General features: G+C 34.0%; 1 protein-coding gene across 1 annotated transcript in view; it reads right to left on the minus strand.

The window, feature by feature from the left end:
- LOC145265472 (transmembrane protein 115-like) overlaps positions 1-24,266 on the minus strand; it is a 120,193-nt gene extending 95,927 nt beyond the window's left edge. The window contains exon 1 of the mRNA XM_080121338.1: positions 23,528-24,266. Coding sequence (XP_079977464.1) covers positions 23,528-24,231 — 704 coding nt within the window. The 5' untranslated portion in view covers positions 24,232-24,266. The remainder of the gene's footprint in view (positions 1-23,527) is intronic.
- Positions 24,267-26,230: the final 1,964 nt, after the last annotated feature.

Raw genomic sequence — 26,230 nt, forward strand, 5'->3', positions numbered from 1 at the left:
GGTTTTATCTTTCTGGAGAAAAAATTTTAAAAAATAATGGATTTTATTTCAATGAAATTAAAAAAAAACTTGACTGAATTGAATTAATTACCCTTAAATTAACGAAGGGGTTATTTAATAACTAAGTTTGGAAGAGATAGGTATGGGGTCGATTTTTTTGAAACTTCAAAAGAAGCCGACTACTGTCAAAACTTTGCGAAATAATACAACGTGATCAATTTCATTTTAGAAATATTTCTTTCAAAAGCCTTCTTTTAAAAAAAGAAAAAAAAGTATATTGTTCTATTAAACCTTTTACTGTTTAAATAATTTGACTTTCTCGTTTTATTTTAAGAAAATATAAGTTGAAAAAGCATTTTCATTCACTATTAGAAGATTTGTCAGTAAAAAAAAAAAAACAATCGCCAAAAAGATAAGCGTTTTTTTTTATTTTTACTCGCAATGTAGAGCCCTGCATACTTCTTTTCAAGTTAACTCTTTTGTAGTTTTGATTACAATAGATCTGAATGAATGAACCTTGTAAGGGAGGGGCACTAAGCATTGCCCTGTTAATAATGAATTTCTTTGATTTCTTTTTATAACATGCTACATTTCTCTCTTGCGGTTAGAAATATCAGGAAATTTTTTTCTTCTTTTCAACATCAGACTAAAAGAATCGTAATAAAGGAATCGGAAAATTAAGGTATTTTTTAACGATGCGATTCCGATACCTCCCAAAATACACGATTCTTACGATTAACGATTCCGATTAATCGTCCCACCACTAGTTGAAATGATACGTTTACAGCAGACTCAGACTTTGGAATTACAGAAACAAAGAAAAGAGGAAAAGAAAAGAAAGAAAGAAGAAGAGAAGGAAAAGAAAAGAAAGAAAAAAGAAGAGAAGGAAAAGAAAAGAAAGAAAAAAGAAGAGAAGGAAAAGAAAAGAAAGAAGAAAAGAAAAAGAGAAAGAAAAAGAAAATAACAAAAAAAGAGAAAAAGAAGAGAACGAAAGGAACAAGAACGGGAAAGGAACAAGAACGGGAAAGGAAAAAGAACGGGAAAGGAAAAAGAACGGGAAAGGAAAAAGAAAGGGAAAGGAAAGGAAAGAAAAAAGAAAGAAAGGAAAGAAAAAAGAAAGAAAGGAAAGAAAAAAGAAAGAAAGGAAAGGAAAAAGAAAGGAAAGGAAAAAGAAAGGAAAGGAAAAAGAAAGGAAAGAAAAAAGGAAAGAAAAAAGGAAAGAAAAAAGGAAAGAAAAAAGAAAGGAAAGAAAAAAGGAAAGAAAAAGAAAAAAGGAAAGAAAAAGAAAGAAAAGAGAAAAAGAAAGAGAAGTGGGAAAAATAAAGTGAAAAAAGAAAGTGAAAACTAATAGCACACATGTCGCTAACCTTACTACCTGTGGAAAGGAATTATTCTCAGTCTGGTCACGGGTACACATGGACTACACGGAACTACCTGATTGTAGTGGGCAGCTTCTCTAAGTAGCCTGAAGTCTTTAGATGTAAAAGCCCAACTACGGACTTCATTATAAAAACTCTTCACGTTATTCACATGGTTTGGAGCGATCAACTATTTAGTGTCAGATAACAGCACTCAGTTAACATCTGGAGACTTTAAAGAGTTCATAGAGGGCTTCCAAGTGGACCACATCACAACTCCAACTTACCACCCTAGATCAAATGGACAGGCCAAAAGATTTGTGGACATTTGAAGAGGGCTTTGAAGAAGGCAAAGGACACTCCATCAGAAAAAGTGTTGCAACAATTTCTTCAGGTGTACAGCATAACGCCTAATGAGAATACACCATCCCAGATGTTTCCGGTGGAAGTAATGTTTGCGAGAAAAATATGGCCAGTCTTTGACAGATTATTGCCAAAGCAGGTAAAACCCGCAAAGACAACTGAAGAATTACGTGCCGGGAGAAAAAATATTCTTCCAGATGCACAAAGATAATAATACTTTCTGGGAGTAAGGAACAATCAAGAACAGGATCGGACGTATGGTCTACATGGTGGAAGGACCCCATCCCATGCATAAGACTTAGACCAGATATGCAAACACACTTCGAATGAGTTAAATGAAACTTCACCAGAAGAGACATTGGACCTACTGTATGATGCATTTGACACGGAACCCCCTCAAACTAGTACTGAAATACACTGTAAGAAAAAGGAACTGACAGACCCCTTGGAGGTCAACACGAGAAAGAAAAACTATATTTCGGGGAAATAAATCTTCGGAGGTGGGATTTTCTGGGGTAGTTAATACCCCTATATTCATGATAGTATGGATATGCCTAGCACTATGTAAGCCAGACATTTCTGCTGTTGAGCAAAGTGCACACACATAGTTTAAAGCTCATAGTGAATACGAGGACTGTTTCACCTTAATATTGTGACCCCTCAACAGGGCCATGAAAATAATTCATATTATTTAGATTATTAGGACTACTCTTCTCATTGAAGAGTTTCATTTACACAACGTTTCAGCGAATGTCACCTCAGACTTTCTCCAGATGTAGTTTGTTGAACTCAGGAAGGTTTCTGTTGAACACAGGGAATTTGAACAGAATTTCAAACAAAACTGTTTATTTACTTCACCAGTATAGTATGCTCTCTTCAGGTGTATTTTGTTGTACCCAGGAATCTTTCTGTCAAACTCAGGAATTTGTACAGAATTTTGAACTTTCAAAATTCTGTACAAATTCCTGAAACAAGAATTGGTTTAAGGTTCCTAAAATTCATACTAGAATTGTCTGCAAGGACCCATGGCATAACGGATAAAGTACTTGGTAGAATTCAGTTGTATGTAACACTCTTCTGGGAGTTGAAGGTTCAATCTTCAGTGCAGACGATACTTAGAATATGATTGTGAATTACTTAGAACTTCTACCCAATCATGGCTGACAGAATGAGAGCATACTGCCTTCGTAGATGAAGTAAAGGGTTCCATTCAAAATCTGTGCAGTGTAATGTGTTCAACAAAATACACCTGATGAAAATTGGAAGTTACATCAGCCGAAACGTTATGAAAATAACACTCAAGATAAAAATAGTAGTTTGTAATAATTCAAATAATCCAAAACACAAGACTTATACAAGATTTCTTATATACTCAGCATGTCAGTGTGATATACGCTATAGACCTAACTAATTTGCATATTCATTTACAAAATAACATCTCATTAATTCATAATTAGTATTTTCTAATTCATTTTATGATCATGCAAAGTTCTATTAACGCATTTTTTTTTTACAATGTAGATAGGAAGAAAAAAATTAGGAAACGTTTTTCTATTTTCAGATTAACTATTTTTTTATGGAAAAAATCTTTAAATAAAATTATACAATTCATACGAAAATAAAATTATCAGCAATAAAAAAAAAATAAACGTGTAATAAAAAAGAATGTGTCCTAATTTAGCCTGGAACACAGCAAACAAAAAATATGTAGGATAGTGGAGAGGGGGTCGAAAGAGGGACATCTGTTGTAAGTCACACCTGTCCATAAAGAAAAAAAAGGGGGAAAAAAGTCCTCAATTCAATAAAAAAAATAAAAAAAATAAATTAAAAAAGTAAAAAGGTCGCAGTACTATTTAAAAATAGAATAAGTATTATTATTATTATTATTATTATTATTATTAACATCTCAATCATACAATAGTGGCACAATCGAAAAATATTTAGATTTCCAAAAGTAGTAGCTTAACATTTTTAAATAGAAACAGTTGTTTCTTTTGTTGTTTGTGATGAAGATCTTTGTTTGTTCCTATTCACTTGCCTCCCCACAAGGTTGGTTTTTAATGTGATGAAAAATCCATCTCTCCCAAAAGAGACACTTTAGATAAAAACAAAAATAAAAATTATCTCAGTCTCAAAGGATTTTTTTTAGTACATTTCCTCCTCTTTTCTCATACAAAAATGAATAAAAAAAAAAAAATGAAAATAAAAAACAATTTTTCTTTATTTAAAAACATGGTCCACCCAAAATCCATAGTGCAACAAATAAAAGTTTAACCTACTTTTTAGTTTACAATTTTCAAAATGTTTTTGTATCCTGTTATTTTAATTGATTTTTTCATCTCATTATTATTATTCGTTCAAGTGTAGTTTTTTTTTTCTCTTTAGATATGGGCGTTAAGTCACTTTGTGCATGTGTGTGAGTTCCTTCTGAAACGGCTGAGCCTATTTTTGCAAATTTCACACAAAGCTAATTCAAATGCCTGGCATTGTTCTTAGATACGTTTTGTACAGAAATTAATAAGTATCAAAAATCGAAAAATCAGATCCTAAAAATATCCTTTCTTTCTTATAGATAAAATAGAATTTTTACAGGGGAATATTTTACGTTATACCACCAAAGGTATAAATAAAATCTCAGCAAATCATTTCTTCTTAAAAAAAAAAAAAAAAAAAAAAAATTATTGACATCTTAGTGGTAGAGCATTCAAATACAGATCGAATGATCCCCTGTTCAAGCCTGGGTGTACCTCATCATTTTATTTTAATTTTTTCTTATTAACAAGTTTAATTTACGATAAAAGAAGTACCATTTAAAAATCGCTGCAAATCATTTTGTTTTCATATTTTAAAACGAATCATTAATCAGAAGTGACTTTTCCAGGGCATTCATCGTCAAGCCCAAATATCAGCCGACGTGATATTGTAAACAAACACAGATGGAATTTGATAAACGACATTATCATTATTTTACAAATTAGTGCCCCGGGCAAATTGTTGCTCCTAATACATAATGATCAATAGAGGATTGATTATATAATATTACAAGCACAATCTGCGTAAATTAAAATATCATCTTTAAGCGTATTGTAAGATCAGGCAATATTATGTGTATGCTGCTGTTTCTGTATTGGTTTCAACAGTTTTCATCAGTAGTATGAAAATATATGGCAAGCAAGCTACAGAGTAAATGAATCCGTTAGGTTAGTATATGTTGTTTTGGTAAAATATATTTTTTCTAATTATATTTCACTTTTTGTGTATACCAATCCCTTTTTTATTTTAGAAGCTCAACATATACTAAATATAACAAGAGAGCATATATAAAAGAATAACAGCATAGTTACATTCCAAGATCCAAATATTTATTTTTCATGTAAAACAGTTCCTCCAGCATGTTAAACTTTCGGTACATTTTTTTTACAGATCCATTTCGTTATGCAGAAACAAATGGCTATTATTATGTCAATATCATCTCTTTTCAGTGCATCTACTCTTCTGAAAAATGAGAAATTCTTTGCTTAAATAGAAAAAAAAAATGCATGACAATAGAATACTGCAAGAAAAAAATTTTTTATAGAAGACTCAACACTATGTTTGTTTTGGCAGCCATCTTTGCTTATGTATATGGAAATCCTCTATATTAAAAAAAAAAATCAAGTGTGTCTAACGTTGTCCTGATGGGGAGGCAAGTAAATTGGGCACAACGGATTGTCTAAGTCTATGAATAAATTAAATATTGATAATAAAGTAACATATAAAGTTATCTTGTGAGATTTTAAAAGTTAGGCCTAAACAGCATTTAAACTAATATACCAAGTTTGATTCTGAGCAATTTAGCCAATTTTCTTTTACATTGTTGTACCATGTTAGTATCAGCATTCCATCAATAATCATATACACACGTATGCAAGGGAATATATATATATATATATATATATATATATATATATATATATATAGAGTAATTTCAACAGGTTTATGAAGCATATTATATTTTATAATTAATATTTTATTTTTATATTTCAAGTGGTCCTCGACCCTTGATCACAAAATGTAGCAAAATAAAAATAAAAGACATTGAAAAAAATTGGAAATTTGTTTTTTTTAGCTGCAATCAATTCTTTACAATAATTTGAAAATTGTTGTAAGGAATCAGCTCAATCAAAAAAATAAATAATGAACACAGCCAAAAAAACAAGGAATGAACGCAGCCAAAAAAAAACAAGGAATGAACACAGCCAAAAAAACAAGGAATGAATGCAGCCAAAAAAACAAGGAATGAATGCAGCAAAAAAAAAAAAAAAAAAAAAAGGAATGGACACAGCAAAAAAAAAAAAAAAAAAAAAAAAATGAACGCAGCTAAAAAAAAAAACAAGGAATGAACGCAGCCAAAAAAAAACAAAAACAAGGAATGAACACAGCCAAAAAAACAAGGAATGAATGCGGCAAAAAAAAAAAAAAAAAAAAAAAAGGAATGAACACAGCAAAAAAAACAAAAAAAAACAAGGAATGAACGCAGCCAAAAAAACAGGAATGAACGCAAAAAAAAAAAAAAAAAAAAAAAAATGAACGCAGCCAAAAAAAATACAAGGAATGAATGCAGCAAAAAAAAAAAAAAAAAAACAAGGAATGAACGCAGCCAAAAAATCCAATTTCCAGTTTTTTTTTCAACGTTTTTCATTTTTATTTCGCTACATTTTGTGATAATGAACGGAGGATCGCTTTAAATATAAAAATAAAATGTCTATAATATAAAGGGCAAAAATCTGTTTAAATGTATGTATGTATGTTTGTATGTCTGCCTAAAACTTTTGACAGGGGCGATGAATTTTCACGATATTGGTATTATTTTGACGCTTGATTCTTCAGACGACAAATATCAAAAAATTGGCCAAAAACATTAATTCCTTCACTGAGCACTTTTGTACAGCGAGGGTTGGTTTTTTCGCTGACATTTTTTGCAAGTCATTCAACCCTCGCTTCCCCGACATCGCATAAAAGGCGTTATTTCAACCGTCCGTGATGTCACAACCATGGTGGGCACATTAGTAAGACTGTGTTTCTTCCCTCTTTTTCCTCTGGCATAATACAGGTTCGAGCCCACTTACTACTCCCAATTTTTGTTTTGCTCGCAATTCCCCCCCCTTTTTTTTTTGCTCAACTAACACGCTTACACACACCTGCACTTTCTTTTCTGCCTTCGCGTCATGGGTTCGAGCCCGTCTGCCTACTACAACTATTTTTTTTACTCAACACACACCTCCAAACACCGGGCACCCAGGCTAGTTAAATATAAAAAGCAACATCGTTTTTATGCTTAATAAACCACTCATTACCTTGAAATTAGTATCCTAGAAGCATACATTGATATTTTAACACACACATATACATATATATATATATATATATATATATATATTACCAAATTTCAAGACAAGAATTCATCTAGTCTGGTGGAGTATCCAGCTAAGTGCTGTTACTTGAGGTAACATCACTGGAAGAAGATGCTTTACTCCTTGCATAAGCCAGTTTTCCTCTTCTACAGAGAGACCAGAGACACTCGAAGATGATGACTAATAGGTAATTCAGTGTGTGTGTGTGTGTGTGTGTGTATATTCTATTACAAAATGAACTATATTTGATTTTCTGACGAATATTTTGCAAAGGTAAAAAAACAAAATTCCTTTCACAAAGGTCAGAATTTCTCACAGAAGGAAGGTGGATATATTAAACCTGTTTACCAACCTGAACCCATCTCCAAAAACTAAATACTAATTTTTATTTTAAATCTGAATATCTAGTGTGTAATCAATCATATTCTGTGAATAAAAAAAAAAACAAGTCAGTAATTTATTTTTTTAGACGAAAGTTGTGTCTGTAAAAGTCCGCTATATTTGTTTTGTTTAAAAGCTAGAACAACTGAACTCATCCAAAGATCAAAGTGTAGTTTTTGTTTTTACTAATGAATTGGCACTTATGAAGCCACTCTAGGATAAGAGTTAATGAGATGGATGGATTGTTTGTTGAATAATGAAGAATTATGAGATAGCATTGAAAATGATAAATGGAATGAACAAAATTTGAATTTATGAAGACGGTATTTGTTGATATTAGATTAGAAGAGACTCATGTTGTAGTTTTTAGGGAAGCAGTACAGTTGTAATGCGTTCAACCGAATCGAAGTATTAATGAAATTGCATAAGTATATAATATATATAACCACACTAGTTCATCTTATGAAGACGAAACAAGGTGGATGTGTATATTTAATTATTATATTATATATATAACATTATTAGAACAGATACTACACTCTAAACTGTCAGAGGGTCAGGAGGTTTCATCAATGTTCTATCGTTTATTAAATTCAAGTACATTAAATATATATCAAACTGTGTGCTGTTTTGTAGGAAAGAATCCCAGCAAAGTGCTCAATCATAAAGAAAAATTCAATATAAAAACATTTTAAAAATTTTACAGGTCAGAAAAACATTTGAAACTGGTGCTATCGATGTTTTTTTTGACCGTTTGCAAAATTTTATATATATATATATATATATAACATATAAAACAACATTTAAACTGACGGACCAAACTTTTGATTCTGATTAGCCAATTTTCATTTGCTATTGTTGTACCAAATTATTGGCAATATAACGTATTTCACTAGTAGGAAGACCCAAGATTGTTGGGGATTGAATAACAAACACTACTAAGTTCTCAGAGGAAATGTTATTGCTATAAGCTGCCAGTATATCTAAAGTATAGAATTATCCTGTGAGATTTTAAAAGTTGGACTTAAACAGCATTTAAGGGGACGTATCAAATTTTGATTCTGAATAGAGATTTACATATATTATTGTAGTACCATATTTATTGGCCCTATAATAGCGTACTTCGTTACAGTTTCTTAAAAAAAAAAATTATTTAGTCTCACATAGACAATTGGTAATATGAACATATTTTCCAATTACAACTGAAAAATCAAAATTAGCAAGGGGAATAATTTGTGTTCTGTTGAAGAATATAAAAAGTTGTTTTTCTGAAAACTAAAATTCCTTTTTCTGTATAAGTTGTGTAGCAGTTACATGATTGAAATCTATTTCTCGTGTAATGATTGGTGATACTCAAGCGATTAGCATCATTGAGCATGTGCAGACTTGTCTGCATTTGGAACATCTTTTTTCATTTCCACCAAGCTTAAATTACACCTTTTATATCAGTTCCAGCCAAAACGGCAACATCAACAGATGCCATATTGCCTTCCGTGTCTTTTGCCATAACTTGGTTTGTGGCCAAGATATAAAGTCCCATTCAAGACAAAAACCAGGATTAAAGACCAAGATCAAACCCAAAACCAACAAACCTAGAGTCAATCACATTTCTGCCAAATCAAACCTGCCTTATATTTTTACTAGCCTGCGTACCCGGCAGTGTGTGTTGAGCAAAAAAAATAAAAATAAAAAAATAAGTGGTAGTAGGCAAGCAGGTTCAAACCCGTACCACAAAGGAGGAAAAGAATGTGAATAAAAATGACGTTGTGTCCACCAGAAGTGGTGAAGTTTCAAATTAAGGCTAGTCAATCAAAAAGAGAGGATGACTTTTGAAAATCTCTGCGAAAAAAAAAAGAGACCTCCTCCTTGTAGAAAAGTGCCCAGTTGACAGTGAAGGAATTAATGTTTTTAACCAATTTTTTTTAATATTTGTCATCAGAGCTTCAAAACAATACTGATTTTGTGAAAATCCGTCGCCCTGGTCGAAAGTTTTAGGCAGACATACAAACATACATTTAAACAGACAGGTGAGATTTATATTATAGATGTTTCTGCATTGATGAAACTAAAATAAATTTCAGTTTTGGTGTTTTTATATGAATCTTTTGTAACCCTTTTCTTCATCTTCATTCCAAGCCATTCCAAGATAAATTCTGATGCTACTACAAAATGGTTATCCCCAACAAGCATTTCGACCATACCAATTCCTTACAAGTTTTTAAAAATGTACAAACAAATAATTAAAAGATAAACCGACTTCATATTATTTGAATTCATCGAAATGTTTTGTAAAGAATACTCAAGATAAGAATCTTGAGTATTCTTTACAAAACATCTCGGTTGATGCAATCTCAAATCTTTTTCAGATTAAACGAGGAAATATGCATAGAATTTCAAACCGGGCCCTATTTGGTCCACAAGGACCCATGGCATAATGGATAAGGTGTTAAGTAAAATTCAGTTTTAAGTGACACTTTTCTAGAGATTGAATCATCAGCGTGGCCAATAATACAACTGCGAATTACTTAAAACGTCTACTTGGTCATGGCTTACAGAACAAGAATATGCTACCCTCCCTCTGGATTAAGTAAAGGGTTCCATTTGAAATTCCTTACAGATTCATGACTTCAATAAAAAGATTGCCTAATTTAACAAAATACACTTCAAGGTCAGAGGTTACATTGATCAAAGCATAAAAATAACACTCAATAAGAGTAGTCTGAATTGTCCAAATTATGAATGTTCATCTCAAAAATTGAAAACCATAAACTGACTTCAGTGGATCCCAGGCAACTCCGGGTAAGTACAGCTAGTACACGTGTTTAAATAGACACAAGCTGTCAAGTTGATTTTTAATACTTCAGTATAAAGTATTCCAAGTATGTTGTCTTATTTACAAACAATGTCTGGATGATACGATACCACCCCTCTGACCATCCCCATCTTGCAACTGAAGGCAAGTCAAACTTTTCTTCCGATTATTAAGCACTAAATTTATTAGATTAAAAACAAATTTAAATTCCAAAAACAAGTTGTCATTTTACAGTCAGAGGAGGCTGGTTAATTTCTATTGCAGTTACGTAAATAATTTAGAGTGGAACAATTTTGGCAGTGCTCCCAGGCAACTTATTTTTACTTGAAGCATATAATAATAAAAATAAGAAATGTTAAAAACAATAAGTTATAGCATGTAGTGACGTCAGTTTAATGTTTCAGTTTTGCTGTTAAGAAGTTTTGTTACTTTGGTTGGTTGGTTGTTTGACGGTATATCAACCCTTTTCAGGTTATTTAATGCCAAATCCAAAGATTTTGAAGGAAAATCTTTTAATAGAATATATTTGTTGTTTTCAAGTCAGTTTCTATTTAACCCATAGTTGGGACCCTAACAGGTACTACAACTCTGGGTCAGAGTGGACCTGGAAGCAACGGTAATTAAAGGGTGGCTCCACACTCCTCAAAACCTGCAAGCTGGGGCCTCACCACTGGATATAGTTTAAGGTCATATCCAGAACCATTGTTTCTTTGGTAATATTATTGGAACACAGGGTGGAGCAGGTGCTAGTGTGATTGTAAGTGGATCGAGTAAGTAGAGGGAACTTCTGACATTACTAACCAACAGTGTTACCATTGTCGATGAAGGGAAGTGTCTTTCAGACTCTAGTTTCTTTTCATATCATACATGAGACCTTGATATTTGGTCTGTTTTTCCCTTTTAGCTCTGTTCAGACCTCTATATGTGTACACAGTGTGATGATGTATGAAAGTGAAACATGACCAGTGAAGATTGAGGACATACGTTGCATGGAGAGAAATGATATGAAAATGATACGATAGATGTGAATCTTAAAGACAGGCTTGGTTCTGATGATCTCTGAAGAAAAATGAAATCTACACAGTATAGAGAGATGTGTGTAGAAGAGCGCACACTATGATGGTGGCTGTTTGTTGATCAGAATGGCGAGGACTATCTCCTACGTTAGCACTGCTTGATTCTAGTGACAAGAAGTTCAGGATGACTGGAACCAATGAAGATATAAGTAGAGAGCACATACAGCACCTGGTATTCTCAGCTGGTCACCTATTTTAGTATTGACCAGGCTCAATGATGCTTAATTTTGGTGATCTCTTTGATGGTATAACCACGTTGAAAGAATGGATAAGAGTTCTTGGGTTAGTAGATCTAGAAAAATTGAGGTGGCAGGTTTAGTTTATAGGAGAAGGCCGTGAAAACATGGGAAGAAGTGATTAAAAATAGACCTGAGGGATAAATAAGGAATTGGCCAGAGATAGGTTAATTCAAAAGTCATTGTTTTAAAGCCACCTAACACACCAGTATGTAAAACAGATGTGAAATCAAATATTAAGTTAACAAAAAAGTTCTTGCTGAATTTTTAATTTTGATTTCAAATGATGTATTATCAAATAAGTTTTCATTATAATAACTTTATATATCATTTATAAGAGCATATTTCACTCTGTCTTATATATTAAAACAATTTTGTCTTATTTTCAAAACGTTGAAAACAAGATGGAAAAAAAGCAAATTTGCACAATTTTCTTATTTCAATTCAAGCTAGGCTGAAAAGCTACTGAATGCACAGCACAATGGTGGTTTAAGAAATTTTGTGGCAGCGGCAAGAGTCTTGAAAATGATAAATGTATTGGTCGGCCATCGAATGTTGACAATTAAGAGCTTTAATGGAAACCAAACCACTCAGAACTGCCTGAGAACTTACTTTTGAATTAGACGTAACGTATACGACGATTTCCAACCACTTGAGAGAGATTGGAAAGACAAAAAAAAATTGATAAATGGTTGCCTTACAAATTGAATGGAAACAAAAAGAAATGCTGTTATGAAAGATCTTTCTCGGCCGGGTTGTGACTTGCGATGAAAAGTGGGTTCTTTATGACAACCAATGATGATCAGCTTACTGGTTAGATGCTGACGAAGCTCCACAACACTTCCGGAAGCCAGAGTTGCACCAAAAGAAAGTCATGATGATTGTTTGGTGGTCTGCGACCGATATTATCCATTAGTTTTTTGTATGCAAGCGAAACCATTACAGCAGCAATGTACTGTGAACAAATGGATGAAATGCATCAGAAACTTTGATAACACTCAACATTAGTCAATAGAAAAGGCTCAATTCTCCTCCACGACACTGCTCGACTGCACGTTGCTAAACTGACCCTGCAGAAATTGAAGGAATTATGCTACGAAACTCTGCCTCATCCACCATACTCTTCAAACCTCTCACCTACCATTTTTTCAAGCATCTCGACAACTTTCTGCATAAGAAATGCTTCAAAAACCTCAGCGATATCAAAAACACTTTCAGCAATTTCATCACCACCAGAACACAAGATTTTTTTTTACATTACTGGCTTAGATACACCTATTTTGCGTTGGCAAAGGCATGTTAATTCTGATGGTACTTATTTTTATTAATAAATTTTTGTTTGAGCCGAGATATGTTCATCTGAATTTAAAAGTTAAAAACTACAAGAACTTTCTTGTCAACCTGATATTATTTGTTTGCACATTTTTAAAACTTAAACAGAAAAAAAAAAAAAATTTTAGTCATAAAGGAGATAATGTCTTTTCTATTCTTCAATGGAAAGGAGTTAGTTGGTGATTTAGAAAAAAAACAATTTTTTGGGTTATATATATATATATATATTTAAAAAGAAATTTTTTTTTTAATTACATTTTCACCCCAAACAAGGCACATTGCCACTTTGGTGTAGGAGGCTACTATCAGGGGTAAAATCTACTGGGGTACTATGTGGGGATTTGGGCAGCAAGATGTCTGTTCACGTTACACTTGAACTTCTGCACGTCAGTACAGTTGGTGAAGCAGGGACCTGAAATGGAATTCCAAAGTCTAGCCGTTCTGGGGAAGAAACTACTGGAGTAGAAAGATCTTTCACATCTAGGGATCTCTACTGTGTGGGGGTGAGATTTAGCTGCCTGTTGGGTTTGTCGAGGGTGTTTACGTCGTGGGGGCACAAGTGCTTGCAGTTCGTCAGAGCATTTTCCATTAAAATACTTGTATAACAGGCAGATGGATGCAACATTTCGTCGATGGGACAGAGGCTGAAGCTTAGATGCCAGTTCAGAGCCTATCAGATTGGCGACTCTCTTTTGAACCTTGTCTAGGAGCGAGAGACAATTGAAAAAATGTTTCCACATTACCAGTTGTTTGGGCGGATTATACAATATAAGATAATAAACTATAGCACAATTTTTATTATATACATATACATCAACATTTAAATTTCAACTTAATTTCTTGTAGGTAATGAATGCTGGCTGTGTGGTATGTTCCTTTATACCAGTCAGATATGGCTTCGTGGCCGGGTTCGAATTTCACAGCCGGCTGTAATCTTGACTCCCTGCACTGATGATTTCCGAAAAGATGAAACTAGTGTCTGTAGGTATTTAAAAAAAATATTATAGTAATAATTATATATGTGTGTGTGAGTGTTTGTTTTGAAAATTGATAAGATAACTTCCTGATGTGTAAATTATGGAAAAAGTCCCCATAAACATGCGACTAGAAACAATTGGTTTCCAATTTATAGGTCATTGAAACAAATACTGATCAGCATTCTTTATTATGCGTGTGTGATGGTGGATTGTATGAGATAAATAACCTTGTGACAGGATCACAGGTAAAATAAACCTGGGTCTGGTGTTGCCACATACACCAACAAAACAATGAAAAAAAAAATGACAATAAACAGATATAAAAACAGTGGGGCTTAGAAGATAGATGTGAACGTCATCTGTACAGGTTCTTTTGATAGACAATATCAGGGACCCAGTCGGCATCCTGCAAATGTTGGCTCTTCTTATTTCAGATAACAGAATACAAAAGACCAAATCCAGTTAAATAAACCAAAGATCATGCAGGAAGTGTGATTATAAAAGCAACCCTCACAAAAAGAGGCTCCTTTACATAAAATAACATTATTTCAATTTTTCAAACATCCTGATTACCAAATTGACCAGCCTCAATAAAACATTGGACAATTAAAAAAAAATGGGGTATGTTGAAGTAGTTAGCTACAAACATGGTTACCAAATCAATCCACTTATTAATTTGTTTAATTTTTGCAAATATTAATTTGTTTTTACAAATTAGAATTTGTTTCCACTCGGACTTAGGGTTAATGGTAGAGTTATGGGTTGCGATTAGAGTCATGTTTTGTTCTGTAAGAAACAAAGAATACTAAAACCAAAACATTACAAATTAAATATTGTAATAATGGCCTATCCAACGTAAAATATTTTCAAAGAAATTGTCTTTCATATGACGCTGCCAGAAGAATTACTGAAGATGAATGTGGAAATTTAAAAATTAATGTTTGTAAAATAAAAATAAAAGGAAAAAAAAACAAAAAACAAAAAACAAAAAAACAATTCGGACCAAATTATATGGTGGATTATTTGCCCCATCAAGTCTCCAAAAGCAGACAAAATTTGTCGCTAAAATTTAGCAGCCATTTCGGGAGCTAATCGCTTGAATCTACCTAAAAATATCTTTTATAACCTGAAGAGTCAGTATTTAATTGGTCTCCCTCAAAATTAAATCGAGAAAATAGTTGTTTAAAATGAGTCACAATGTAAGCAAAAGTCAGCCATTGTTTTTTTAATCTATTAATAGATTCAAATGTGTTTATCGAAATTCGATATTAATTTTCAAATCTTTGAGCTAAATAAAAAGCAAAGCTTGAATATAAAGATTAAAAGGTCAAGTAAATTATTTCAAATGAAATAGATTTCAGAATGATAAAAACGTCATAATTTCTTGTAAATATTGAAAAAGCGCTAAGTTTCTTTGAACATGTGAAACGCCAAAATGAAAACTAGATTGAAAAATAAAGTCTCCATCTTTATAAGTTTATAATCCTGACACTCATTTAGGATGGATTGAGATGTAAAGTCAGTTTTTAATGCGAGGAATAGTCAGCTCCCCAAAAGGCAAATGGACATTCTGGCTTAGAACAAAAATTAAAATTGCCACAGTCGAGAAGGATCCTGTGCATGAAGTACAGAAAATATGTAAAGCTAGAACAGATCATTAAAATCATCGCAATCATAATGTTTAACAAAAACTGACTTTAATATTTTCGGTAAATTTTTTACTTGGTTTCCACCTTAATATTTTACTTCAAAATGACTTTCGGGTATGCTAAAAATGAATAAGGCATTTAAAATTTCCGTAAACGAGTAATTTTTCAGATGTTAAATTTGAATGCAATATTCGTTTTCAGCATACCCGAAAACTTGTAAAAGTCGTCATTTTAAAGGAAAATGTTAAGGTTAAAAACCAAGTAAAGATTTACCATATTTTCAAAATAAAATGAAAAAAGAAAAAAATCCACAAAACCCAGGCAGCAAATTAAAACGGTGGATTAATTTTTCCTGTCACCGCTTTGATAATCGGGCAAAATTAGCCGATAAGGATGCTTAAAATAACACTGAAAACTTTACGGTGTATCTTATATAAACCACAGTTCATGGAAATTCATTCAGCATTTTCGTTTTTCGGGAGCTAGCTGGAAATCAATTATTAATTTATTTTTAATTATCAAAATTTAATTTTACAAACTACACTTGTTTGTATTTATTTAGTAAACACACACACACACACACAGCACCAACATTTCACTTTAAAGGGGTGGTTAGTAGAATCTTAAAAAGATCTCTCAGTTTGAATGTACGAGATATGAATGTTGGATGCCCCATCCCAAACTAGAACAAAATAAAGAAATTACACGCGTGCACACATACAATCTGATCAGATAAATTGAAAAACGATTTAACAGAGATTAGACCATTCCTGTAATTACCTGTTTCCTCTTGATTGCAGTGTAGTTCTGGTTTGGTGCAGTTTTAAGAGGTCCACCCTTCTCCCTTTGACACAAAATATGAAACCATATGGAAATAATTTATTTCAAAAAATTATTTTAGTTTTAACACTTCTTGTGCTATCATGAAATAATTTTAAAAATTTCAAGAAAAAAATACACGATTAAACCCGGATCTCCAACTTTCAACATAGACCCCGATTACTATGTCTCCTTCTCGAACATCAGAGGTCTACGCTCTAACCTTCCAGATGTTGAAACCCAGTTACAGGAGACTAAACCAGACATACTATTTCTAAGCGAAACTGGCATTGGACAGAATATTTCCCTAGATGAGTTCGTAATTAAAGGATACTCTAATTTAACTTCCAAATCTGACTCCCAGGATCGCCATGGGCATGGAATATGTGCCAATATTACAGATGGCTTTCCATGTAGGGACATCTCCAGAGAAGATCCTAACTTACCCTATATGTGCTTCCGGGTTGCACTTGCTCAAACTACTGCGTTTAAATTTGCTCTCTATCACCCCGACAACAGCGGAGTTACTATCTTTAAAAGCATATCTGAGAAAATTGACCACGTCTTATCTGCTTATCCTTCAGCTAATATTCACGTATGTGGCGACTTCAATGTTCAGTGTGGAATGGTTAACTCACTCAAACAAGACCGATGATGAGGGGAGGTCCTGTCATGATTTCCCATTGCTTATGCCCTAACTCAGATTGTTCATGAACCCACCTGTGTGCCCGATACTGACGGCCAGTATAAAAGTCTCCTAGACCTTTTTTTCACAACTTGCCCCAAACTATGTTCAGCTTCTGTTCTGTCTCCACTTGAATCTTCTGACCACTCTTGTATCAATTAAGATAAAAATGAAACGTGCCTCTCCATCGTACAGTATATTGATACTCTATGGCTGACTGGGATAGCGATAGCTTCCGTACATTTATATCAGATCTATCTCTGCATTCCATGTTTAAAAAGGATGTGTCCTCTATAGTATCAGACCTGACAGAATGGCTAATTGTAGGTATACACCGTTTCATACTCTTGAAAAAGTTCCAGCAAAAACCTAGTAGCCAGCTGTGGTTCTCTCCAGAATGTGCTGCTGCCATTGCGCACAGAAATCACCTAATTAATTAAAGTAATAGAGAACGCAAGAGAGCTGTATGCTCAGTCCGTTAAGTCCAAAGTAGCTGAGCAGCAGCTTGGTTCCCACCAGTTTTGGCAAATAGCAAACAGAATCCTGATCAGAAGCGTGTGCTCTATTCCAACTATCATCAATGGACCTGAGGTAATCTCATCAGCATCAGACAAAGCCAAACTCTTTGCTAAGAACCTTGCAGCAAATTATACCCTTTGCAACCAAGGCCGCCAACCCCCAATATTTCTTCCTGTATCAGAAAACACGCTATGTGATATACAAATATCTGTACGTGATTTTGCCAAGCTAATCAAAAACCTTGACTGTATTCCAATTATAGTACAAAAAAAAAAAAAAACTTCAACCAGAACTACCACCCATACTTACAAAACTGTTACAACGTTGTCTTTTTCTTTTTTTACATGGGCATCACCACTTAGCAAGGCCAAGAGGCCACTCGAGGATAAGGGGATTACCGAGTGTACAGTAGAAATTGGACAACATAGTATTTGTTAGTAATGGAAATTTGGTGAATTTATAAACTAATATGTAACGGTTCATCAAAAACTTGTTTACATTAGACTTGAAGACAACCATATTGTAGTCAGCTGGAAAGCAGGAAAACGGAAGACAATTCCATAGGTGCGTAGTTCTAATAAAGAAGCTTTGCTCATGGAATCTACGTTTAGGTTTAGGTACAGATAAAGAGTGGGGGAAATTAGTGATCGTGATTTCTGCTAGACGGGTGTTTCTTGTGAAAATTTGGCGAGGGGGTACCATAGATTCCAGCAACTTACTCATGATGCACAGGAGACTTATTGGCCTGTACTGAGAGGGAGATGAGCGATCACCTGAATTCTTAAATACAGGGCATACTGATGAGATTTTCCAGGGTGATGGGAAGCAATTCTCCTTAAGGCAATGTTTAAACAGTTTTGTAAAGATGGGCGCTAGTTCTGGTTGAAGTCTTTTGAGTACTATAATTGGAATACAGTCAGGGCCGGTTGCTTTACTGGAATCAAGGTTTTTAATTACCTTGACAACATCATGCACAGATATTTGTATATTACATAGCATGTTTTCTGATACATGAGGAAATATTGGAGGTTGGCGGCTTTCGTCGCAAAGGGTATAATTAGCTGCAAAGTTCTTGGCAAGGAGCTTGTCTGATGCTGACAACATTACCTCAGGTCCATTGATAATAGTTGGAATAGAGCACACGTTTCTGTTCAGGATTCTGTTTGCTATTTGCCAAAACTGGTTGAAACCAAGCCGCTGCTCAGCTACTCTGGACTTAACGGACTGAGCATACAACTCTCTTGCGTGCTTTATAACTTTTTTATAGTGGTTGCTGGCAGTCCTGAAAGCAGCTTTAGTCTCAGTACATCTATTATGTTGGAAGCAATGGAAGAAGTGATTTCTGTGCGCAATGGCAGCAGAACCTTTTTGAGAGAATCACAGCTGGCTGTTAGGTTTTTGCTGGAATTTTTTCGAGGGTATGAAACGATCTATACCTACAATTAACCATTCCGTCAGGTCTGATACTATAGAGGACACATCCTTTTTAAACATAGAATGCAGAGGTAGATCTGATATAAATGTACGAAAGCTATCCCAGTCAGCCATAGAGTATCAACATACTGTACGATGGGGAGGTACATCTGAGGATTTATTACATTTCATTTTTTGTCTTAAGGAGAATTGCTTCTCATCACCCTTGAAAATCTCATCAGTATGCCCTGTTTTTAAGAATTCAGATGATCGCTCATCTCCCCCTCAGTACAGGCCAATAAGTCTCCTGTGCGTCATGAGCAAGTCGCTGGAATCTGTGTTAAATAAAGAAATAATCAACCATCTCAGCAAACATAACCTTCTTAGTAACACGCAATATGATTTCCGTTCTGCTAGATTTACAGCAGATGTGCTTACAGTTATATCTCATAGGATTAGCGAATCTCTTGACGGAGGCTACTTTTCCAGGGCAATTGCGCTTGACATATCAAAGGCCTTCGATAGAGTATGGCATAAAGGATTAGTTCACAAAATCTCAAGCTACGGTATAGCTGGAAATGTCTTCTCAGTTATTAAATCATTTCTTACTGATAGATTCATAAGAGTAGTGGTTGATGGGCAGAAATCAGAAGCTCACAGTATTAATGCTGGAGTCCATCAGGGGTCCATCCTGGGCCCAACTCTCTTCCTGATCTACATTAATGATCTTCCAAATCACATCCTTACATCATTCATAGACATTTATGCTGATGACACTACTATCTATGGTAGCACATCTAAGACTGTAAACGACCAAGTTCTCTGATTCTCTCTCCTCTGATCTTGAGCAAGTGGTACAATGGGGAAAGAGGTGGCTTGTTACTTTTAATTCATCTAAAACCAAGCTTTTATCTTTACATCATCAACACCCTGTCCACATCTGGCATCAATTGAAATGAATGGCTCTCGTCTTGAGGAGGCCTCATGTTTTGACAAGTTTCTGGGTTTGACTTTTACTCCTGATTTTAAGTGGAACACATACATTAAATCTGTTGCCAAGGCCGCTAAAAAAATGGTGGGATCCTTCTATTGATCCAGTAGATATCTCACTGCTGATGCAATTCTCTATCTATATAAGAGCCAGGTACGTCCAAGGATGGAGTACTGTTGCCACATCTGGGCAGGATCTGCTAGAAAGGACTTATTCTGCCTTGATAGAGTTCAAAATAGACTTCGTAGCCTCGTAAGGGATGTCCTTTTCTCTTCCCTACAACCTCTTTCTCACAGAAGAAATGTTGCGAGTTTGTCTCTGCTTTATCGTTATTTTCATGGCAAGTGCTCGGCTGAGCTCCAATCTATGGTACCCCCTTGCCAAATTTTCACAAGAAACACCCGTCTAGCAGAAATCACTATCAATAATTTTCCCAACTCTTTATATGTACCTAAGCCTAAACGTAGATTCCATGAGCAAGGCTTCTTTATTAGAACTACACATCTATGGAATTGTCTTCCATTTTCCTGCTTTCCAGCTGAGTACAATATGGTTGTCTTTAAGTCTAACGTAAACAAGGTTTTGATGAGCCGTTCCATATAACTTAACAAATTTACCGAATTTCCATTACTAACGATTAGTTTATTGTCCAATTGTCTGCTGTACACTCTTTAACCCTTATCCTTCAGTGGTCGCTTGGCCTTGCTAAGTGGTGATGCCTTTGTAAAAAAGAAATAAAAAATAATAAACTTTGATTTCGGTTTCGTAATTCAATTGAAGGTTTCTACTATGTTTTATAATACATTATGACAACATTATGTGATAAAATTTCTACTGTACACTCTTTTAACCCTTATCCTTGAGTGGCCTCTTGGCCTTGATAATGTGTTGATACCTATGAAAAAAGAAAAAAAAAAAAAAAAAAAAAAAAAAAAAGAAAAAGTCCAATGTGAACAAGTTCTAATTGAATCGTCCCCCTAAGTAATCCAAGTTACAAAATTCCCACTGTTTACTATGCTAAAATCACAATGACTAATGTATACCTATTAACCCTTATCCTCGAGTGGCCTCTGGGCCTTGATAAGTGGTGACACCCATGTAAAAAAAAAAAAAAAAAAATTTGTGAAAAAGATTCTAAGAATTAAAAATATATATATTAAAGAAAACTTTATTTACAGAAATGTACAAAATATTTTTTTAAATTATTTTCGTATGAATATTTACATATTAAAAAATATTTTAGAAATGTAAAAAAATAAAAGTTTATTTTTTTGGTATTTTTTATGACCTGCCCCAGCCTAGTATAACCCCCCCCCCAATGTTAAGAACGGCTTTCAGAATAAACACTCCCCTAACCTCTCCATGTTAAAAACGGCTTTCGAGGTTGAAGGATGTTTATTTCGAAAGCCGTTCTTAACATGGGAAGATCGGGGTGTTTATAATACGCTGGGGCACGTCGTAAAAATTTACCTTTTTTTTTTTCATGCTTCATAATAAAACATTCCACATGGCTTCGTATTTCGTTTTATGGTTAGTGACTTCCGTTCCATATTTAGCTAAATCGAGTTAACTTCCGGCGACTTAAATTCGTGTATCAATTTTTTATTTTTTTTAAGAAACCCATTATTAACGTGGCGATGGAAAGACAGTTTGAAAACTATTCTATACTTTACTAATAAGCAAACAATGAATTCAACTAGAAAATGTGATACTGATATACTATCACATTCCGTTTTCTGCATAAACACCAAAAGTGTAAACATTTGCGTTTTTTTTTTATTTATTTAGTTTCTTTTTTCAGTACTTGTCCGTGTTACTGCGCTGAAATAATAACGTTATTATTTAGAAACCCATTCTTAACATAAGGAGGGGAGGGTGCTGTTTTGTAACTATTTTTTTTTTTTGTTGCTTTTTGTTTTTTTAACATAACCATTTAAGGTGTTAGTGCATTTACTGGTCCGCGCTATTTTTTTAAAATCATATTTCCAAGTTTAATTACAGTTTTATTATATGTTTTTTTATTCAATTGTATTCAATAGAATAGGTACAAAACACCCTCCCCTCCCCATGTTAAGAATGGCTTTTTAAATAATAACGTTATTAATTCAGCACGGATCAATAAGTGCACTAGTACCCAATTTAATGAACAAAAATATCGTAAAAATTTAACTTGAAAATACTATTTTAAAAAATATAGCGCAGTCACATAAATGCAAACACCTTGTACTTCATTATTATTATTATTTTTATTTTTTTTTTTTACCTTATTTTGTTTTAATGGGTTATAAAAATTTTATTGAAAGTGTTACAGAACAAACCACTCGACCTTCTCATGTTAAGAATGGGTTTTAATGTTATTAACCCGAGAGGGAGGGAGCTTTGTTAACTATTCTGTTACGCGTTCCAACACCGAACTTTTGCAAATGTTTAAAATTTAACATCATTATTTTAGAACTAATGTTCTTTCTTCGATATGATTCAGACAAGTATGCACTCAACTGCTATATTTCTGCGATCATCGTTACAATGCTAAAATTGTCCCGAAAGTCCAGGAACATAAGTTATCAAACCATCTTTATGATTTACTTATTTTTCTGCACCCTTCCACTATTCCTTTTAGACATACAAGATCAGCACATTGTTAGATCGGACTAATCCGGGCCTGGTTATTATAAAGTTTAAAAAAATAAAATAATGTTATTATTTTAGATCAACACCTTCCGCTAAATAACCTTTCCAAATGAAATGAGATTATACCTTTTTTTTTTTTTTTTTTTTCTTAATTTTTGGTGATTACGTGTAAACATTGAAAAATTAGGTTAAAAAAAGATATTTTAGAATTTAGAGCGAACAGTTTCGCATAAAGTAACATGATCACTTATTTGTGACCAATCTAAGGTTTTAGGCCAGTTAAAATTGTATTTATTTATTTTAGCTATGGAGGATAAATCATGTGCATTTGGGGAGGAGGGGGCCTCTATTTTTTTTTTTTTTTTTTAATTAATTAATTACGTGTTGCGACTGTTGCGTTACGATCCTGCTACTCAGACTTAGGGTTAGTGGTAAGAATTGGTTAACTGCTGTAAAAAGTTAGAATGGATCGACTAGAAATGTGTATCGTTTTGTTTGTAATTTATATAAGAATATAATCCCACACAATAACTTCTTTTTAATTATTTTTTCAAAGTTTTCATACATAATAGTCTTAAAAAAGTAGAATCTCATTTGGGAAGGAAGGTAGCTAAGAATGTTAATCTAAAAATTTTCCATCTTTTCAGTTAATCGAATTTACGCAATCACCTCGAACATTTGGACCGATTTTTTTCCTGTGTCGATAAGACATAGTCCGTCGAGATAAAATTCTGAAAAAAAAAAAAAAAAAAAATCTGACAGTTTCTACACGTCGATCGAGAATTTAATTATACTGTATTTGCTATAGATTATTATTTGTTGTTTTTTGTTTGCGATTTCTCAACTGCTATTTTGTATTTTACAATAACAACAATGATAATAAAATTTTTACCTTGCAAAGCTGAAGTTTTCTGCCATATCTCCTCGATTACCGTTACTATGTTTTTGGTAAAATCTCAGATACACCCAACTGACGACAATACCCCAACCGAACATGAAGGGGTAGGGACCGTCGAGGGCACCAACAAGTCGTAGTGCAATGGACAATATGAGCAATAGAAGTGGTATGTGAGTGTTTCGGAGTTTCCCTAGGGGTGACGTGATCAGAATATGATCGGGCATCACCTGTTTAACGGCAACGGAGAATCCGGCGATGTATCCGGGGAGTCCATGGATGTGCGTAAGGAACAGGTACATCTCACGGCGACTTATGAAGTAGATGAGGATATAGAGAAAAGAGGTGAGCAGCGCCACGCCCACGTTGACTACCACGAAGAAGAGGAGCATGTCAAGGGTGCCCCAGAGGGGCTCCAACAGTTTACCACAAAGGATGAGGACGGCAACGTCAATCAAAACATCCCAGAAGTGCAACTCCACAAAACAGTGCGTCATGTACGTCCAGATCCAGAAGTTTGGGGGCATTACATAGCCCGGAGTGACGGTTAGGTAAGGAATGGAGGCCCTGATGAAGGATAAGAAATAGCCAAGAGTCACGGCTACAGCTACAAATTTCACAACAATACTGCTCTTGCCGAAAGCCACTGATATTTGTTCTCGTATTAAAGGTAAGTTTCTTTCCACGACGGGCGTCGCCATCTTGTACGTTATTATTACTAGCCAAACATCCACTTCCGGCAACTTCCGGTTTCAATCAAGAAAAAAATGAAACTAATTTGGCTAATTTCTTTCGTTTTAGTTTTTAGATTATCTCATATTACAAAAAATATTTTCTAATAAAAAAATTAATTGAATAATATTTTTTATATAATTATCAAAAAATCCGCACCCCCGAATACGGCAGAAAACTATGTCATGTTTTAACACTCTACAGTTTAGCTGACTTATTTATATAGAAGTCCAGGATAATACATTATCACGCCGTTTTCTGCTTTGTTTACCTCTTTTTTTGCACTCTTCCACCATTCCCTCTAGACATAGAATATCAACAATCGATTTGATTGCTATTGCAATATTGTAGCGACTTATTTATATACATACAAATAAAAACTAAAAATATATTTTCAGTTTTATTGTATTAATTCATGAAAATATTAAAGTTATGAATTTTAATTCATGATATGTATATTTTATTTTATTTACTTTTTTAACTTTTTAAATTTCTTGAATAAGGGCTAGAAACAAAGTATGCGGACCTGTACGAGAGTGCTCGCCCCTAAACATGTGTGTTTTCATCCTTTTTTGTTTTTTGTTTTTTTTTAACTTTTTCCGACGATTATCATATTAGCAGAAAAAAAATGAAAAAAAAAAAAAATTAATGACTTTTAAAAAGGGGCTCATTTTCTTGTTTTAACCTGACTTATTGTCCATTTCTTTACCGACGTATCACGCGATTAGTCATGTGACCGGTAAGATTTCCTGAAATTCGCTTTTACACCACAGTGACAATTGTGGCCTGGTGGACCAACACAAAACATACTTTAAGAAAACTTGTTTTCTAGGGGTCTTCGGGTGTGCTGAAAATGGATATCGCATTTTCCGGCAAAAAAATACTTGCGCGTACAACAATGGCCACCACTTATAACATAAAGAATAATATTGCTAAATATATTCGGAAAGCTACTTATTTACGGAAAATTTAAATGCGATATTTGATGTTATAAGTGGTGGCCATTGTTGTACGTGCAAGCATACACGTTTTTTTAATTAAAAAAAAAAAGATTAATTCTTCGTTATCTTGAAAATTCATTGCGGCGTTTCTGTTTTGAACAAATATGGCTGCCATGTTATATTACTATATGAAACATGCGGAAAAATATCTTTTCACTATCGTGAAAACTAGTTGCTGGCCCTAATTTTAAATGCGATATTCGTTTTCAGCACACCCGAAAACCCTTGGAAAACAAGTTTTTTAAAGTAGGTTTTGTGTTGGTCTACCAAGCCACAATTACCACCATGGTGTTAGGGAATTTAAGGAAATCTCACCGGTCATCTGAATAATCACATAACACATCGGTAAAGAAATGGACAGTAAGTCAGGTAGCAATGAAGTAGAACATTATAACGAGAAAGTGAACCTCTTCTTAAAAGGCCATTTAAGAAGGGGGTTCATTTTCTCTATCCCCGTATTTCCTCCTATAACAGACAACACGCTATGCAACATACAAATATCTGTGCATGAAGTCGCTAAGCTACTCAAGAAGCTTGATTCCAGTAAAGCAACTGGCCCTGACGGCATTCCAATTATAGTGCTGAAAAGGCTTCAACCAGAACTTGCCCCCATACTTACAAAACTGTTTAAGCATTGCCTTAAGGAGAAGTGCATCCCAACACCCTGGAAAACATCACCAGTATGCCCTGTATTTAAGAATTCAGGTGATAAGTCATCTCCCTCTCAGTATAGACCAATAAGTCTCCTGTGTGTCATGAGTAAGTTGCTGGAATCCATATTAAATAGAGAAGTAGTCAACCACCTCAGCAGAAATAACCTTCTTAGTGACATGCAATATGGTTTCCGTTCTGCCAGATCTACAGCAAATGTGCTAATGGTTATATCTCATAGGATTAGTGAATCTCTTGACTCCTCTCTAGTGCAATTGCTCTTGACATATCAAAAGCCTTTGATAAGGTATGGGAT

This window comes from Euprymna scolopes, chromosome 40 (assembly GCF_053919585.1).
Source record: "Euprymna scolopes isolate OS-2025 chromosome 40, ASM5391958v1, whole genome shotgun sequence".
Taxonomy (NCBI): Eukaryota; Metazoa; Mollusca; class Cephalopoda; order Sepiida; family Sepiolidae; genus Euprymna; species Euprymna scolopes.